Source organism: Bufo gargarizans, chromosome 4, assembly GCF_014858855.1.
Source record: "Bufo gargarizans isolate SCDJY-AF-19 chromosome 4, ASM1485885v1, whole genome shotgun sequence".
Taxonomy (NCBI): domain Eukaryota; kingdom Metazoa; phylum Chordata; class Amphibia; order Anura; family Bufonidae; genus Bufo; species Bufo gargarizans.
In genome coordinates, this window is record NC_058083.1 from 515,176,097 (window position 1) to 515,194,531 (window position 18,435).

At 45.8% G+C, this 18,435-nt stretch overlaps 1 protein-coding gene across 1 annotated transcript in view; it reads right to left on the reverse strand.

Annotated features, from left to right (window-relative positions):
* The window catches only part of LOC122933676 (gastrula zinc finger protein XlCGF26.1-like), a 28,785-nt gene extending 18,536 nt beyond the window's left edge, over nt 1–10,249 (reverse strand). Inside the window, exons 1-3 of the mRNA XM_044288623.1 lie at nt 10,197–10,249; nt 10,018–10,115; nt 8,851–8,953 (exon numbers count right to left, since the gene is read on the reverse strand). Coding sequence (XP_044144558.1) covers nt 8,851–8,953; nt 10,018–10,115; nt 10,197–10,221 — 226 coding nt within the window. The 5' untranslated portion in view covers nt 10,222–10,249. The remainder of the gene's footprint in view (nt 1–8,850; nt 8,954–10,017; nt 10,116–10,196) is intronic.
* Between the last annotated feature and the right edge of the window lie 8,186 nt (nt 10,250–18,435).

Below are 18,435 nucleotides of genomic sequence, written 5' to 3' on the forward strand. Positions count from 1 at the left end.
AGGCCCAGCACCCAGGCAGAGGAGAGAGGTCCCGTAACAGACAATCTGGCTTCATGTCAGCAGAGAATTAGTCTGCATGTCATAGCAGAGAATCAGGCTTCATGTCAGCCACCACTGCAACAGTCCATTGGCATATATTTAGGCCTAGCACACAGGCAGAGGAGAGGTTCATTCAACTTTGGGTAGCATCGCAATATAATGGTAAAATGAAAATAAAAATAGGATTGAATGAGGAAGTGCCCTGGAGTGCAATAATATATGGTTATGGGGAGGTAGTTAATGTCTAATCTGGACAAGGGACGGACAGGTCCTGTGGGATCCATGCCTGGTTCATTTTTATGAACGTCAGCTTGTCCACATTGGCTGTAGACAGGCGGCTGCGTTTGTCTGTAATGACGCCCCCTGCCGTGCTGAATACACGTTCAGACAAAACGCTGGCTGCCGGGCAGGCCAGCACCTCCAAGGCATAAAAGGCTAGCTCTGGCCACGTGGACAATTTAGAGACCCAGAAGTTGAATGGGGCCGAACCATCAGTCAGTACGTGGAGGGGTGTGCACACGTACTGTTCCACCATGTTAGTGAAATGTTGCCTCCTGCTAACACGTTGCGTATCAGGTGGTGGTGCAGTTAGCTGTGGCGTGTTGACAAAAGTTTTCCACATCTCTGCCATGCTAACCCTGCCCTCAGAGGAGCTGGCCGTGACACAGCTGCCTTGGCGACCTCTTGCTCCTCCTCTGCCTTGGCCTTGGGCTTCCACTTGTTCCCCTGTGACATTTGGGAATGCTCTCAGTAGCGCGTCTACCAACGTGCGCTTGTACTCGCGCATCTTCCTATCACGCTCCAGTGCAGGAAGTAAGGTGGGCACATTGTCTTTGTAGCGTGGATCCAGCAGGGTGGCAACCCAGTAGTCCGCACAGGTTAAAATGTGGGCAACTCTGCTGTCGTTGCGCAGGCACTGCAGCATGTAGTCGCTCATGTGTGCCAGGCTGCCCAGGGGTAAGGACAAGCTGTCCTCTGTGGGAGGCGTATCGTCATCGTCCTGCCTTTCCCCCCAGCCACGCACCAGTGATGGACCCGAGCTGCGTTGGGTGCCACCCCGCTGTGACCATGCTTCATCCTCATCCTCCTCCACCTCCTCCTCATCCTCGTCCTCCTCGTCCTCCAGTAGTGGGCCCTGGCTGGCCACATTTGTACCTGGCCTCTGCTGTTGCAAAAAACCTCCCTCTGAGTCACTTCGAAGAGACTGGCCTGAAAGTGCTAAAAATGACCCCTCTTCCTCATCCTCCTCCTCCTCCTCCTGGGCCACCTCCTGTTCCATCATCGCCCTAAGTGTTTTCTCAAGGAGACATAGAAGTGGTATTGTAACGCTGATAACGGTGTCATCGCCACTGGCCATGTTGGTGGAGTACTCGAAACAGCGCAACAGGGCACACAGGTCTCGCATGGAGGCCCAGTCATTGGTGGTGAAGTGGTGCTGTTCTGTAGTGCGACTGACCCGTGCGTGCTGCAGCTGAAACTCCACTATGGCCTGCTGCTGCTCGCACAGTCTGTCCAGCATGTGCAAGGTGGAGTTCCACCTGGTGGGCACGTCGCATATGAGGCGGTGAGCGGGAAGGCCGAAGTTACGCTGTAGCGCAGACAGGCGAGCAGCGGCAGGATGTGAACGCCGGAAGCGCGAACAGACGGCCCGCACTTTATGCAGCAGCTCTGACATGTCGGGGTAGTTGTGAATGAACTTCTGCACCACCAAATTCAGCACATGCGCCAAGCAAGGGATGTGCGTCAAATTGGCTAGTCCCAGAGCTGCAACGAGATTTCGCCCATTATCACACACCACCAGGCCGGGCTTGAGGCTCACCGGCAGCAACCACTCGTCGGTCTGTTGTTCAATACCCCGCCACAACTCCTGTGCGGTGTGGGGCCTGTCCCCCAAACATATGAGTTTCAGAATGGCCTGCTGACGTTTACCCCGGGCTGTGCTGAAGTTGGTGGTGAAGGTGTGTGGCTGACTGGATGAGCAGGTGGAAGAAGAGGAGGAGGAAGCCGAGAAGGAGGAGGTGGCAACAGGAGGCAAAGAATGTTGCCCTGCGATCCTTGGCGGCGGCAGGACGTGCGCCAAACAGCTCTCCGCCTGGGGCCCAGCTGCCACTACATTTACCCAGTGTGCAGTTAGGGAGATATAGCGTCCCTGGCCGTGCTTACTGGTCCACGTATCTGTGGTTAGGTGGACCTTGCTACAGATGGCGTTGCGCAGTGCACACTTGATTTTATGGGATACTTGGTTGTGCAGGGAAGGCACGGCTCTCTTGGAGAAGTAGTGCCGGCTGGGAACAACATACTGTGGGACAGCAAGCGACATGAGCTGTTTGAAGCTGTCTGTGTCCACCAGCCTAAATGACAGCATTTCATAGGCCAGTAGTTTAGAAATGCTGGCATTCAGGGCCAGGGATCGAGGGTGGCTAGGTGGGAATTTACGCTTTCTATCAAATGTTTGTGAGATGGAGAGCTGAACGCTGGCGTGTGACATGGTTGAGACGCTTGGTGACGGAGGTGGTGGTGGTGGTGTTGGTGGTACATCCCCTGTTTGCTGGGCGGCAGGTGCCAACGTTCCTCCAGAGGCGGAGGAAGAGGCCGAGGCGGCAGCAGCAGAATAGGCCGAGGCGGCAGCAGCAGAAGAGGTAGCAGGGGGAGCCTGAGTGACTTCCTTGGTTTTAAGGTGTTTACTCCACTGCAGTTCATGCTTTGCATGCAGGTGCCTGGTCATGCAGGTTGTGCTCAGGTTCAGAACGTTAATGCCTCGCTTCAGGCTCTGATGGCACAGCGTGCAAACCACTCGGGTCTTGTCGTCAGCACATTGTTTGAAGAAGTGCCATGCCAGGGAACTCCTTGAAGCTGCCTTTGGGGTGCTCGGTCCCAGATGGCGGCGGTCAGTAGCAGGCGGAGTCTCTTGGCGGCGGGTGTTCTGCTTTTGCCCACTGCTCCCTCTTTTGCTACGCTGTTGGCTCGGTCTCACCACTGCCTCTTCCTCCGAACTGTGAAAGTCAGTGGCACGACCTTCATTCCATGTGGGGTCTAGGACCTCATCGTCCCCTGCATCGTCTTCCACCCAGTCTTGATCCCTGACCTCCTGTTCAGTCTGCACACTGCAGAAAGACGCAGCAGTTGGCACCTGTGTTTCGTCATCATCAGAGACATGCTGAGGTGGTATTCCCATGTCCTCATCATCAGGAAACATAAGTGGTTGTGCGTCAGTGCATTCTATGTCTTTCACCGCTGGGGAAGGGCTAGGTGGATGCCCTTGGGAAACCCTGCCAGCGGAGTCTTCAAACAGCATAAGAGACTGCTGCATAACTTGAGGCTGAGACAGTTTCCCTGGTATGCATGGGGGTGATGTGACAGACTGATGGGGTTGGTTTTCAGGCGCCATCTGTGCGCTTTCTGCAGAAGACTGGGTGGGAGATAATGTGAACGTGCTGGATCCACTGTCGGCCACCCAATTGACTAATGCCTGTACCTGCTCAGGCCTTACCATCCTTAGAACGGCATTGGGCCCCACCATATATCGCTGTAAATTCTGGCGGCTACTGGGACCTGAGGTAGTTGGTACACTAGGACGTGTGGATGTGGCAGAACGGCCACGTCCTCTCCCAGCACCAGAGGGTCCACTAACACCACCACGACCATGTCCACGTCCGCGTCCCTTACTAGATGTTTTTCTCATTGTTATGGTTCACCACAACAACAAATATATTATTTGGCCCAATGTATTGTATTCAAATTCAGCGGGATATAAATTTGAGGCCTAGTATTTAGGCGCTGGGTGACCGGTATGGATTTAGTGACAGAATTAGACTTGGAAATGCACAGAAGCGTGTGTGTGAAGTTATTCTGAATGACCCTATGTGCACCTTCAATATTATATACCCTTTTAGGGATAGATTTCAAATAGCTCTGATATAGCAGAAACCACTAAATTATGAAATTGCTAAATTGGGAATTGTACTTCAACCCAGAACAAAAAATGTGCTTTGACGGACACTAAATATCTTGCCCAGCAACAACAGTACAGTGGTGGGTAACGAGAGATTTAGAGGGATTTAAATTTGAGGCCTAGTATTTAGGCGCTGGGTCACCGGTATGGATTTAGTGACAGAATTAGACTTGGAAATGCACAGAAGCGTGTGTGTGAAGTTATTCTGAATGACCCTATGTGCACCTTCAATATTATATACCCTTTTAGGGATAGATTTCAAATAGCTCTGATATAGCAGAAACCACTAAATTATGAAATTGCTAAATTGGGAATTGTACTTCAACCCAGAACAAAAAATGTGCTTTGACGGACACTAAATATCTTGCCCAGCAACAACAGTACACCGGTGGGTAACGAGAGATTTAGAGGGAATTAAATTTGAGGCCTAGTATTTAGGCGCTGGGTCACCGGTATGGATTTAGTGACAGAATTAGACTTGGAAATACACAGTAGCGGGTGTGTGTGAAGTTATTCTGAATGACCCTATGTGCACCTTCAATATTATATACCCTTTTAGGGATAGATTTCAAATAGCTCTGATATAGCAGAAACCACTAAATTATGAAATTGCTAAATTGGGAATTGTACTTCAACCCAGAACAAAAAATGTGCTTTGACGGACACTAAATATCTTGCCCAGCAACAACAGTACAGTGGTGGGTAACGAGAGATTTAGAGGGATTTAAATTTGAGGCCTAGTATTTAGGCGCTGGGTCACCGGTATGGATTTAGTGACAGAATTAGACTTGGAAATGCACAGAAGCGTGTGTGTGAAGTTATTCTGAATGACCCTATGTGCACCTTCAATATTATATACCCTTTTAGGGATAGATTTCAAATAGCTCTGATATAGCAGAAACCACTAAATTATGAAATTGCTAAATTGGGAATTGTACTTCAACCCAGAACAAAAAATGTGCTTTGACGGACACTAAATATCTTGCCCAGCAACAACAGTACACCGGTGGGTAACGAGAGATTTAGAGGGATTTAAATTTGAGGCCTAGTATTTAGGCGCTGGGTCACCGGTATGGATTTAGTGACAGAATTAGACTTGGAAATGCACAGAAGCGTGTGTGTGAAGTTATTCTGAATGACCCTATGTGCACCTTCAATATTATATACCCTTTTAGGGATAGATTTCAAATAGCTCTGATATAGCAGAAACCACTAAATTATGAAATTGCTAAATTGGGAATTGTACTTCAACCCAGAACAAAAAATGTGCTTTGACGGACACTAAATATCTTGCCCAGCAACAACAGTACACCGGTGGGTAACGAGAGATTTAGAGGGATTTAAATTTGAGGCCTAGTATTTAGGCGCTGGGTCACCGGTATGGATTTAGTGACAGAATTAGACTTGGAAATGCACAGAAGCGTGTGTGTGAAGTTATTCTGAATGACCCTATGTGCACCTTCAATATTATATACCCTTTTAGGGATAGATTTCAAATAGCTCTGATATAGCAGAAACCACTAAATTATGAAATTGCTAAATTGGGAATTGTACTTCAACCCAGAACAAAAAATGTGCTTTGACGGACACTAAATATCTTGCCCAGCAACAACAGTACACCGGTGGGTAACGAGAGATTTAGAGGGATTTAAATTTGAGGCCTAGTATTTAGGCGCTGGGTCACCGGTATGGATTTAGTGACAGAATTAGACTTGGAAATGCACAGAAGCGTGTGTGTGAAGTTATTCTGAATGACCCTATGTGCACCTTCAATATTATATACCCTTTTAGGGATAGATTTCAAATAGCTCTGATATAGCAGAAACCACTAAATTATGAAATTGCTAAATTGGGAATTGTACTTCAACCCAGAACAAAAAATGTGCTTTGACGGACACTAAATATCTTGCCCAGCAACAACAGTACAGCGGTGGGTAACGAGAGATTTAGAGGGATTTAAATTTGAGGCCTAGTATTTAGGCGCTGGGTCACCGGTATGGATTTAGTGACAGAATTAGACTTGGAAATGCACAGAAGCGTGTGTGTGAAGTTATTCTGAATGACCCTATGTGCACCTTCAATATTATATACCCTTTTAGGGATAGATTTCAAATAGCTCTGATATAGCAGAAACCACTAAATTATGAAATTGCTAAATTGGGAATTGTACTTCAACCCAGAACAAAAAATGTGCTTTGACGGACACTAAATATCTTGCCCAGCAACAACAGTACACCGGTGGGTAACGAGAGATTTAGAGGGAATTAAATTTGAGGCCTAGTATTTAGGCGCTGGGTCACCGGTATGGATTTAGTGACAGAATTAGACTTGGAAATACACAGTAGCGGGTGTGTGTGAAGTTATTCTGAATGACCCTATGTGCACCTTCAATATTATATACCCTTTTAGGGATAGATTTCAAATAGCTCTGATATAGCAGAAACCACTAAATTATGAAATTGCTAAATTGGGAATTGTACTTCAACCCAGAACAAAAAATGTGCTTTGACGGACACTAAATATCTTGCCCAGCAACAACAGTACAGTGGTGGGTAACGAGAGATTTAGAGGGATTTAAATTTGAGGCCTAGTATTTAGGCGCTGGGTCACCGGTATGGATTTAGTGACAGAATTAGACTTGGAAATGCACAGAAGCGTGTGTGTGAAGTTATTCTGAATGACCCTATGTGCACCTTCAATATTATATACCCTTTTAGGGATAGATTTCAAATAGCTCTGATATAGCAGAAACCACTAAATTATGAAATTGCTAAATTGGGAATTGTACTTCAACCCAGAACAAAAAATGTGCTTTGACGGACACTAAATATCTTGCCCAGCAACAACAGTACACCGGTGGGTAACGAGAGATTTAGAGGGATTTAAATTTGAGGCCTAGTATTTAGGCGCTGGGTCACCGGTATGGATTTAGTGACAGAATTAGACTTGGAAATGCACAGAAGCGTGTGTGTGAAGTTATTCTGAATGACCCTATGTGCACCTTCAATATTATATACCCTTTTAGGGATAGATTTCAAATAGCTCTGATATAGCAGAAACCACTAAATTATGAAATTGCTAAATTGGGAATTGTACTTCAACCCAGAACAAAAAATGTGCTTTGACGGACACTAAATATCTTGCCCAGCAACAACAGTACAGCGGTGGGTAACGAGAGATTTAGAGGGAATTAAATTTGAGGCCTAGTATTTAGGCGCTGGGTCACCGGTATGGATTTAGTGACAGAATTAGACTTGGAAATACACAGTAGCGGGTGTGTGTGAAGTTACTCTGAATGACCCTATGTGCACCTTCAATATTATATACCCTTTTTGGGATAGATTTCAAAGAGCTCTGATATAGCAGGAACCACTAAATTATGAAATTGCTAAATTGAGAATTGTATTTCAACCCAGAACAAGAAATGTGCTTGAACGGACACTAAATAACTCGCCCAGCTACAGCACTAGGGACAGATTTAGCTGGATATAAATTTGAGGCCTAGTATTTAGGCGCTGGGTGACCGGTATGGATTTAGTGACAGAATTAGACTGGGATATGGCCAAAAAATGAACAGACTATTGCTGGTTAAATGCACTTGGTGTGACAGCTTCACCCTGATGTAGGCTTTAGCCAAAAAACAACCACACCATTGAGGGTTAAATGCACTTGGTGACAGGCGCAGCTTGCCCCTGATTTTGTATATGGCCAAAAAATGAACAGACTATTGCTGGTTAAATGCACTTGGTGTGACAGCTTCACCCTGATGTAGGCTTTAGCCAAAAAACAACCACACCATTGAGGGTTAAATGCACTTGGTGACAGGCGCAGCTTGCCCCTGATTTTGTATATGGCCAAAAAATGAACAGACTATTGCTGGTTAAATGCACTTGGTGTGACAGCTTCACCCTGATGTAGGCTTTAGCCAAAAAACAACCACACCATTGAGGGTTAAATGCACTTGGTGACAGGCGCAGCTTGCCCCTGATTTTGTATATGGCCAAAAAATGAACAGACTATTGCTGGTTAAATGCACTTGGTGTGACAGCTTCACCCTGATGTAGGCTTTAGCCAAAAAACAACCACACCATTGAGGGTTAAATGCACTTGGTCGCAGCTTGTGCTGGCGCACCACAAGACACAAAATGGCCGCCGATCACCCCAGAAAAATGAGACTGACAAACGGTCTGTGCAGCCTAAAAACAGTGAGCAATTGAGGATCAGCAGCTCAATGATCCACAGCTGCAGATCGATCAGTTAATCAAGTCCTTTGGAGGAGTTAATCTGCCTAATCTCGCCCTACTGTCGCAGCCGCAACCTCTCCCTACGCTAATCAGAGCAGAGTGACGGGCGGCGCTATGTGACTCCAGCTTAAATAGAGGCTGGGTCACATGGTGCTCTGGCCAATCACAGCCATGCCAATAGTAGGCATGGCTGTGATGGCCTCTTGGGGCAAGTAGTATGACGCTTGTTGATTGGCTGCTTTGCAGCCTTTCAAAAAGCGCCAAGAAAGCGTCACAAAAGCGCGAAGAAAGCGACGAACACCGAACCCGAACCCGGACTTTTACGAAAATGTCCGGGTTCGGGTCCGTGTCACGGACACCCCAAAATTCGGTACGAACCCGAACTATACAGTTCGAGTTCGCTCATCCCTAGTGATAACCCCAACCTTCTGATCAATACTGTGGGACACCTGGTATCAGTAACAATTGTGTGCTAATAAAGGAAAACCTGTCAGAAAGTACAATATGTGACCCCCAAACTGCCACCACTACCTGACTATACAAGGAGTCATCAGTAGCCAGTGAAGGAGCAGAATCTGTGAGTCTTCTCTGCTTTATGTAGTGGTTACTACTCACCTGGGTGGTTATCGGTGGGAATGTCCTCTATGATCTGCTTATCACTCCTTACATACGTATCTTTAGCCTTAATATTGGTCAGATCTTTACCCAGATTTAAAAGCTGCGAAACAGAAATTGTAAAAGTCAGCAGACTGATGGAGAAGTCGTGTGGAAGGTTTGATGTGACCAGAAAAGATCATTAATTACAATGACAAAAAGTGATGAAATGGCAGCAGAGTTATCTGCTATGGCAGCGGTCCATGCCTATAGCTCCTCTCCTTCCTGCTGGTGGGCACGCCTGCTGCCTGGTTTACCTGCTCCATAGCTTTAGGGCTCCAGTGGTCCAGTCCCACAGACATCCCTCTCTCCCTTCCCAGTGGTCCTGGCTGCTGGAATAACGCTGTCCTCCCACACAAGCTAAGGCCTGCTTCCTGCCGATAATGACCTTCTCTGCCCATAGGTCATGTGTGCACACACTATCTCTGGCTCTTATAGGGCCGGCATGCACGCACTCTGATCTCTACAAGCCGTGGAAAGGAGCCTGGTCAGTAGGTTCTAGTATGCTAGTTTCATGCAAAGCTTGTTCTGTGTACAGACTTCTGTCTGACTTCTAGATTGGACCCTTTGCTGTCTGACCTGATCCTTGCCTGATCTCAGTTCTGATCCTGAGCTGCTTGCCCTGACAACGGACCATTTATCGGACTGCATGTATTCTGCCTTTCCTGACCCTGTGGGTCACCAGTCACTTGTACAGAAACTAAAACTACTTCAAGTGCAGCAGCCTAGTGGTTCCCCTGCAACAAAGTCCAGATCCCTGTGCAGTGGATAAAGTGGAGGGAAGGGGGTCACTTATATAACACACTCCGGAGCAGAACCTTGTTAAAATCTGTTCACAAGACACAGTGGATCTACATGTGCAATGTTTCATTGTCTGACCTAAAAATATCTGCAGGTCTCCTGTATATATGCATCTAGTTGGTTCCTTATTCCAACCAGCAGTCTCTACTGACCAGAAAACTGTGAGAAGATCCAGACGACATGCAAGGTCTATAGTTTGCTGTAATCCTGCCATCTCTACCTTTCTCATTATACAAGAATAAAACATATAATACTGGTTTATAAAACAAGACTGAACACAAGATCTTCACAGCACTTCTACAGATCATAGGGAACCTTTCATGAGACCTTATTTCCATCTTTCTGATCATCATATGGAATGCTTTGATGTTTTTCTGAACCATCCTGTAGAAGAAGAGGACTGGGAGTTGTTCTCTCTTCTTTAACTGTAGGAAAAACATACGGTGACAATTAATTTCTTACATATAACTAGTGAGAGGATGTGTGTATTTAGTCATGTCTTTTACTTGGTGGCTGGTGATCCTCCATCATGACGTTCTTGTACAGATCTTTGTGTCCTTCTAAATACTCAGACTCCTCCATGGAGAAATAGACGGCGACATCCTGACACCTTATAGGAACCTGACAACAGAATGATACAGTCATCACCCAGATCCCTTCATAGCGTTAATGTATAATGTCCCGGCATTCCCAGCGATGTCACCTCTCCAGTCAGCAGCTCAATGATCTTGTTGGTGAGCTCTAGGACCTTCTCTCTGTTGACTTTCTCATGTATCAGGATGCGAGGTGTCGGCCTGGACATTGGGCTCAGGATTCCTCCCCGTCCTTCAGATACCGGGGCCTGACAATGCTCACTAGAGGTCTTCTTCACTACTGTGTATTCCTGGTTATGGCGAGACGCAATAATAATAATCACTCCATACATCGAGACATAGAGAAAATGATGTAATGTGATATCATCAGAATCTCTCACCTCTCCAGTAAGCCGGAGGAGGATCTCTAGGCTGAGATTTATTATACTCTCTGCCATCTTGTCCCCATCTCTATCCATTCTTAATAGGTCAATCAGGAGAATGATCTTATATAGGAGATATACGCTGAACGGATCTTATATTGTAGGAACCTGAATGGAAAGAAGATGAACTGATGTAAAATAATAGAAAATCCCATGTAAAATACAATTACTGGAGATAAGAAGAGGAAACACTGGAGGAGATAATAATGTGCATCAAGGCAGTTCCTCCATGTTTCAGGTCAAAAGAATGTCACACCTTCATATTACCACTGTGAGGCATACCACACCTTGTGCCCGCTTGACGTCAACTACGCGGTATGGTCACTGGTTTACCAAGACGTGACGTTACGCCCTCCCATAGGAACATGTAAGGTCAGCTTGGTACAGTTTACACCCACTCCTCCTGTCCACACGGGCACAAAGAGGCAACAAGCTGAGGGTGCCTGGTCACTGACCCAGTGAAAGAGCGCTTCCTCAGCCCGGGAAATCTACCACCAGCTTCTCGTTTGATATAAGCCCAATCCGCTAACAGGGGAATCGTGATCGAGATACAAGACAGCACAAAATAAATTATATATTTAATCGCCTTAAGGGCTCACTAGATATAACACTATACACAGAATATATACAGTGGTCTGAGGTTACGAATACAGGTAGTATGGTACAAACAGGATTACAAAGTGTACAAATCAGTTACCGGGTAGATAAATGTTCCTTTGAGTTATGATGGTGTAATAGTCAGGGCTCCAGACTAAAAAAAATACCTAGTAGCCATTGGCTCCTGAACTGAAAAATTTAGGAGCCAAATTAAATTTTTAGTCGCCAAGTCAAAACCGAATCTAAATTTTGGTATCGTGACAACGCTACGCCGATCAGATCAGCTTAGGGTTGTTTCGATACCAAAATTTTGATTTGCTTTCGTCACCATAAAAAAGTATTGCGATGCTCAATACCACACAAAAAAAACAAAAAAAACACAAAAAATAACTCGTGTGCATTTCGCATTTTATGAAATGTTCGGCCCATAATAGAACAGTCCTATCCTATTTTTTGGGGTGACAAGGTATTTATTTGAAATAATAAAGATATGGCACTCAATATCTGGAGGACTGCTAAAAACAAATTTCTATTATTAATTCTACTGTTGCAATTCTCAATGTTAAAAAATTAAAATGTCATACAAGATACGTAAATTATACAGAAATTAAATAACAAAAAGATAAAACATCACAAATGACGATAAGGTAAAAATCACTCGAGGTATAGGTATGTAAGTCAGACAGCGTATAGGTGCTTTCAAAATTTTGATTGGTTCACCACAGAAAAATTAATTATCGATAATTTATCACTACATAAACTGGTTATCGATAGTTCTCTGAAGTTTTCGATTAAATAATCACCAAATCTTCGGTTAATAAAATCGTCGATTCTTGGTACTACAAGGCACTTATAGACTTTTCGATTTAATTCTAAACTCTTCATTAGAATACTCGAAAGAGTCACGTTAATTCTTATGTAACAGTTCATAGGCTTATCGAATTGTAGAAATTCGGGAGTTATTAGCTCTGGGTGGCGTCCCACCTATTATCGAGCTATCTTATTCCCTTACCTCCAACTTCTGAATACGGCTTGTTCGTTTAATCGCCGTTCCTTCAGCGTCCCACGTGCTCGACTTCTCTTTAGTTCCGATTAAGTTGAAAGTGGAACTGTATCACTCCAGGAAGTTTTCGAGCATAAATTCTTGTATAGGACGAGTCAGTCACTTAAGAAGTTATCAATAAGGAGGTAAAATTGTAGATGTCCTTGCGTACGCCAGAATGGTGGTGGTGTGGGGTCCAGATTCCTCCCAGACGCGTTTCAAAGTCCCAAAGGGTACTGACTTCTTCCTCAGTGGTAACCTGGCTCCCACTAAACCACCTTTTTATATATTCTTTCTTAATTGGTTCCAGATGTCCCAAAATCCAGTCCTGGACCAGGATCCAAGTCCCACAACATCAAAGATCTGGCCTGGACTATAGTGGTGTGGTATAAATGATAATAAAGTGAAATGAATCAAAAATATAGCACCTCTATATGCGGTAATGATGCGGTTTTCATGCGGTTTTTATTTACCGATGTGTTTTTTCCGCAAAAGCTGCTGAAATTTCACCCTTAATCTTTTGGATAAAGGGTTTGATATTATTTACTTTCTTTATTAAGTTATATCATTATTATTTTTTTTTAAAAGGCTTTATTTATGAATTTTAAATCGTTGTTATAGACAGAAACAAAAACCACCGGGGACATACCCGGTAAGAGTTAGCAATGAACATACATACCCATCAGACAATGTCTCAAAGGGCCACAATACTATGGGAACAATATGGACACGATAAATTCCCAAATATACTACCGCTGGGAATCCTAATTTGGTGTAAAAAAAGGCATGTACATCAGCCCAAAATTTAGCTATAATGGGACACTCCCAGACCATGTGCATGAGTGTACCTTTAGCGGCGTTACATCGGGTACATGAGTCAGAGGAAAGCTTCCGCATATGCATTAACCGTACCGGAGTGTAATACACTCTATGTAACCATTTTGACTGAATCAGCTGATCCCGTTCACAGATCACCGTCCCCCTCCAGGAGGAAATCAGTTCTTTTTCATGATGAGATGCTAAACTAGGAATATCCGCACGCCACTTGCCAAACGCTTTTGCAATCGGGGAGGGGCGAGCCGATATAAGGAACCCATACAACTCAGAGACCATCTTCGTCTGCTGGACTCGCCTAACAATTTTCTCAACAGGACTAAATTCTATTCTCAGTGGGCCAGGCCCAAATTGGGCGTTACAGGCGTGCCTCAATTGAAAGAATTTAAACAGGGAGGATCGCTGCGACCCACACTCCGCCTGTAGGGACGAGAATGGTTTAAAGTATCCCTCCTCATACAACTGAGTGAGGTATTTAACACCCCGCTGCGGCCAGAATTCAAAGTCTGGCAGTGATACTAATTCTGACAATAAAGGGTTTCTCCATAACGGTAGGACAGGAGACCATAGGACTCCCAGGTCGTCGTCCTCATTTCTCACCCCCGCAAAAGAGCTCCATGCCTTCAACACACTAGTCATGAGCGACGTTCGGTGCCGCAGTGGATACTGCCTGTCCCTGTACACTAAATTAGTCATGGCTTCATAAGAACCTATCAATGCGGCTTCTAACACTACAGCGGGATTACTAGGGTCTGCCTGAACCCACCATGCAACATAGTTTAATTGCGCCGCTATATAATACAAGTACAGATCAGGGAGCGCTAAGCCTCCTCTGCTATACGGAGCCTTTAGGCCCCTTTCACACGGGCGAGTTTTCCGTGCGGGTGCGATCCGTGCGGCGAACGTATGGCACCCGCACTAAATCCTGACCCATTCATTTCTATGGGGCTGTGCACATGAGCAATGTTTTTAACGCATCACTTGTGCGTTCAGTTGAAATCGCAGCATGCTCTATATTTTCCGATTTTGACGTGACGCAGGCCCCATAGAAGTGAATGGGGTGTGTGAAAATCGGATGGCATCCGCAAGCAAGTACGGATGCCGTGCGATTTGCACGCATGGTTGCTAGGAGACCATCGGGATGGAGACCCGATCATTATTATTTTCCCTTATAACATGGTTATAAGGGAAAATAATAGCATTCTGAATACAGAATGCATAGTAAACCAGCGCTAGAGGGGTTAAAAAAAAAATAATAATAATTTAACTCACCTTAGTCCACTTGCTCGCGAAGCTGGCATCTCCTTGTGTCTCCGCTGCTGATGAACAGGACCTGGGGTGAGCTGCTCCATTAAATAGAGCTTAAGGACCTTCGATGACGTCACTCCGGTCATCACATGGTCTTTTACCATGGTGAATCACCATGGTAAAAGATCATGTGACGTACCATGTGATGACCGGAGTGACGTCATCGAAGGTCCTTAACCTGTATTTAATGGAGCAGCTCACCCCAGGTCCTGTTCATCAGCAGCGGAGACACAAGGAGATGCCAGCTTCGCGAGCAAGTGGACTAAGGTGAGTTAAATTTTTTTTTATTTTTTTTTAACCCCTCTAGCGCTGGTTTACTATGCATTCTGTATTCAGAATGCTATTATTTTCCCTTATAACCATGTTATAAGGGAAAATAATACAATCTTCAGAACATCAATCCCAAGCCCGAACTTCTATGAAGAAGTTCGGGTTTGGGTACCAAACATGCGCGATTTTTCTCACGCGAGTGCAACGCATGACAATGTTTTGCACTTGCGCAGAAAAAATCGCGCATTTTCCCGCAACGCACCCGGCTCTTATCCGGCCAAAAAAACTCACACCCGTGTGAAAGAGGCCTTAGAGTTTCCCTAGCTATGCGTGGGACCGACTTGTTCCACAAAAAGGTTGTCAACATAGAATCCATATTCTTAAAGTGCGATTTAGGAATTACAACAGGGGCCGCCCTGTAAATATATAATAATTTGGGTAACAAGACCATCAAGGATAATGGTAAGGCCTCCCATGCCTTCAGCCTCCGCTGGACATATTGCACAACCGGGCCCAGGTTAAGGGCAGCAAAGTACTACACATCTTTGTGAATAACTATTCCTAGGTACGTAAAGACGGGGATATACTCTGAGAAGACACATCATCCACTAAGTATAATGCCGACTTAGCCCAATTCACACGTAGACCTGAATAGGAACCGTATGAGTTGACTAAATCCAAAAGGTTCTCCAAGGAAGGGCCCACATCTCCCAAATATATCAGCATGTCGTCATCATATAATGAAATCTTCTCAGAGATGCCCGCTACCTCCCAACCCCTAATCCCAGCATTGCCATCGATACTGATAGAAAGGGGTTCCATAATCAACGCAAATAAAAGAGGGGGCAACAGGCACCCCTGTCTAGTACCCCTCCCTAACGGGAATGGCTGAGATAGGTAACCGTTCACCCTTACCCGGGCCGTTGGATGCATGTACAACAAGTGAACCCACCGCAGAAAATTTTGGGGGATCCCTAGTTTCGCCATGACCGCCCACATAAACTGCCATTCGACAGAATCGAACGCCTTTTCATTATCTAGTGATGCTATCGCTCTATTACCTGCGTTATCATGCTTCACCTGCAAGTTCGTAAAAAGACGCCGAAGATTTATGTCCGTGGTTTTCCCAGGCATAAAACCCGACTGATCCACTCCAACTATAGAAAGTATAACAGCCGACAATCGAGTAGCCAACACCTTAGCTAAAATCTTAGCATCAGAATTAATTAGCGATATCGGCCTATAAGAGCTGCATTGGTCCAGAGGCTTCCCAGGTTTGTGGATAACTACTATAGTAACTTCCCGAAATGATGTCGGCAATTCTCCTGTTTCGAACGCATGCGCGAACATATTACAGAGTCTCGAACTCCCATCCTTAATTTGAAAAGCATACCATTCCACTGGAAAGCCATCCGGACCAGGAGCCTTACCCCCTGACATAGATGAAATTGCCGTCTGGATCTCTTGTTGCGTTATGGGCGCATCTAACATCTGCTGATCCGAACGAGACAGCTGTGGCAAGGGAATGGCATCTAAAAACCGCAAGGTATCCTCAGGTAACTTAGCGGCTCTGGAGGCATAAAGGGCCGAGTAATATGTAACAAATTGGGCACTAATATCCTCCGGTGATGTGCATAACTCCCCTGCATCACTCCGAATGCCCGCCACCACCGCTTGCAGTGTTTCCACTCTAGCAAGATACGCTAACACCTTCCCGCTCTCATCTCCTTCCGTGAAACAATTCTGTTTCAGGGACAGTAGACATTTCTGCGTATATTCAGTTAAATGCAAGACATACTGTCTCTGTATGGAGAGCCATTCGGACTGATGAACTGGCGTGGGGTCATCCACATATTATTTTTCAGCTATCGCTAGTTTCTCCTCCAGCTTCACTCTAGTGACAGCTAGTTCTAGTCTGTGGGTTGCTACTGCCGCTATTACAATCCCCCTCAACACAGCCTTAGACGCATCCCATTCCACCAAAGGATTAGAGGATCCCTCATTCTCTGCCCAAAATGTCGAAATGCCCTCAACACAAGCTACCCGCACCGGAAGGACCTCCAGCCATTTGGGATTAAGTCTCCAGACAGGGCGTGGCCTACCAACCGGAAGCCTAAGCACTACCTGCAGGGGGGCATGATCAGAGATTCCCCTTGGCAAGTATTCCGCCTCCCTCACCCACTGAATGCCCGTCTGGTTCGCAAAGGCCAGATCAATGCGAGACATAGAATGAATCGAGGCTGAATGACAGGAATACTGTCTGGCCATAGGATGGAGTCCTCTCCAAATCTCATATAAGTTATTCGCCTGTGCCCAATGTTGGAGCGTCGGCACATGTCTAGCAGACGGTCGAAGCCTGTCCAGCTGGGCATCCAGTGTAGCGTTAAAATCCCCTAGCATGAAAAGGGGGGCCACCGGAAGAACAGCTACTCGAGTCATAATATGGTCTAACAATTCCCTCGCAACCGGCGGCGGTACATATACGGCAACCAGTATAACCCCATGACCCCAGATAGTGGCCTGCAGTAGGACATATTTCCCTGACGGATCAATGTGCACGGAGATCAGCTGAAAGGGAAGAGACTTACTGACCAGTACCGAAACTCCCCTAGCATAGTTGGAGTAAGTTGTGTGATACACAGGACCCACCCACGGCCTCTTAATAGATAGCACCCTTCGCCCCCGAAGATGAGTTTCCTGAAAAACAAGAATATCCGGCTTATACTTTTTAACATAATTAAACACCAAAGCTCTTTTGATCCTATCATTCAGACCTCTCACATTCCAGGAGATTATCTTACATCCCGCCATTCTGTCCGGAGATACATGGACCAATCAATACCTGTGTCACTGTCGCACTCACACACACACACGTACAAAACAAGTTGAACAATGAACATACCCATGCCTAGACTTCCCCAACCTGTCTAAGCTCCTGGAGCCCTAAACTTGACAAACTAACGTAGGTCTATCTTGAGTACTCAGAACTCGTTAACAGAAAATCAATATAGCAATTGTTCACTACAGGTACATCACCTTGAACGGAGCTCACCCCTGATAGTAGTAAGCTATTAAATTGCAACATATAATCCTGCTTGCCCCAGCCTAGGAGCTAACTAAAAAACAATGCCCCCCAGTTCAGGCAGAATAAACTCTTGACGCCAACAGTGTAATCTTCTCCGTCGCAGCCATCATCCCGGGTGTGTATGATCAAGCCAGTCCATGGCCTCCTCTGGCGTTTAAAAAATTTGGCACGGTCACCCTCCTGGATCCGCAGTTTGGACGGATATATCATGGCGTACTTCAGCCCCAACTCACGGAGGCGAGCTCGAACTGCAGCAAACTGGCGACGTTGCTTCTGGACTTCCGCCGTGAAGTCGGGATAGAAGGAAATCCTGGTGTTATCCACTTGAATATCTTTCTTGCGTCTGGCTGCTGCTAATATAGCGTCTCTATCCCTGTAATTCAGGAGCCGCATTATAAAAGGTCTAGGAGCAGCAGCCGGCGGCAAGGGTCTGGTTGGAATCCTGTGCGCCCTCTCAACCACAAGGCTTGTAGACAAATCAATGGGAGACAAAACTGATCGGATCAGCTGTTCAGCATAGCTTTCAGGAGAGGAACCCTCTATTCTTTCGGGCAGTCCCAGGATCCTCACATTATTTCTCCTATTGCGATTTTC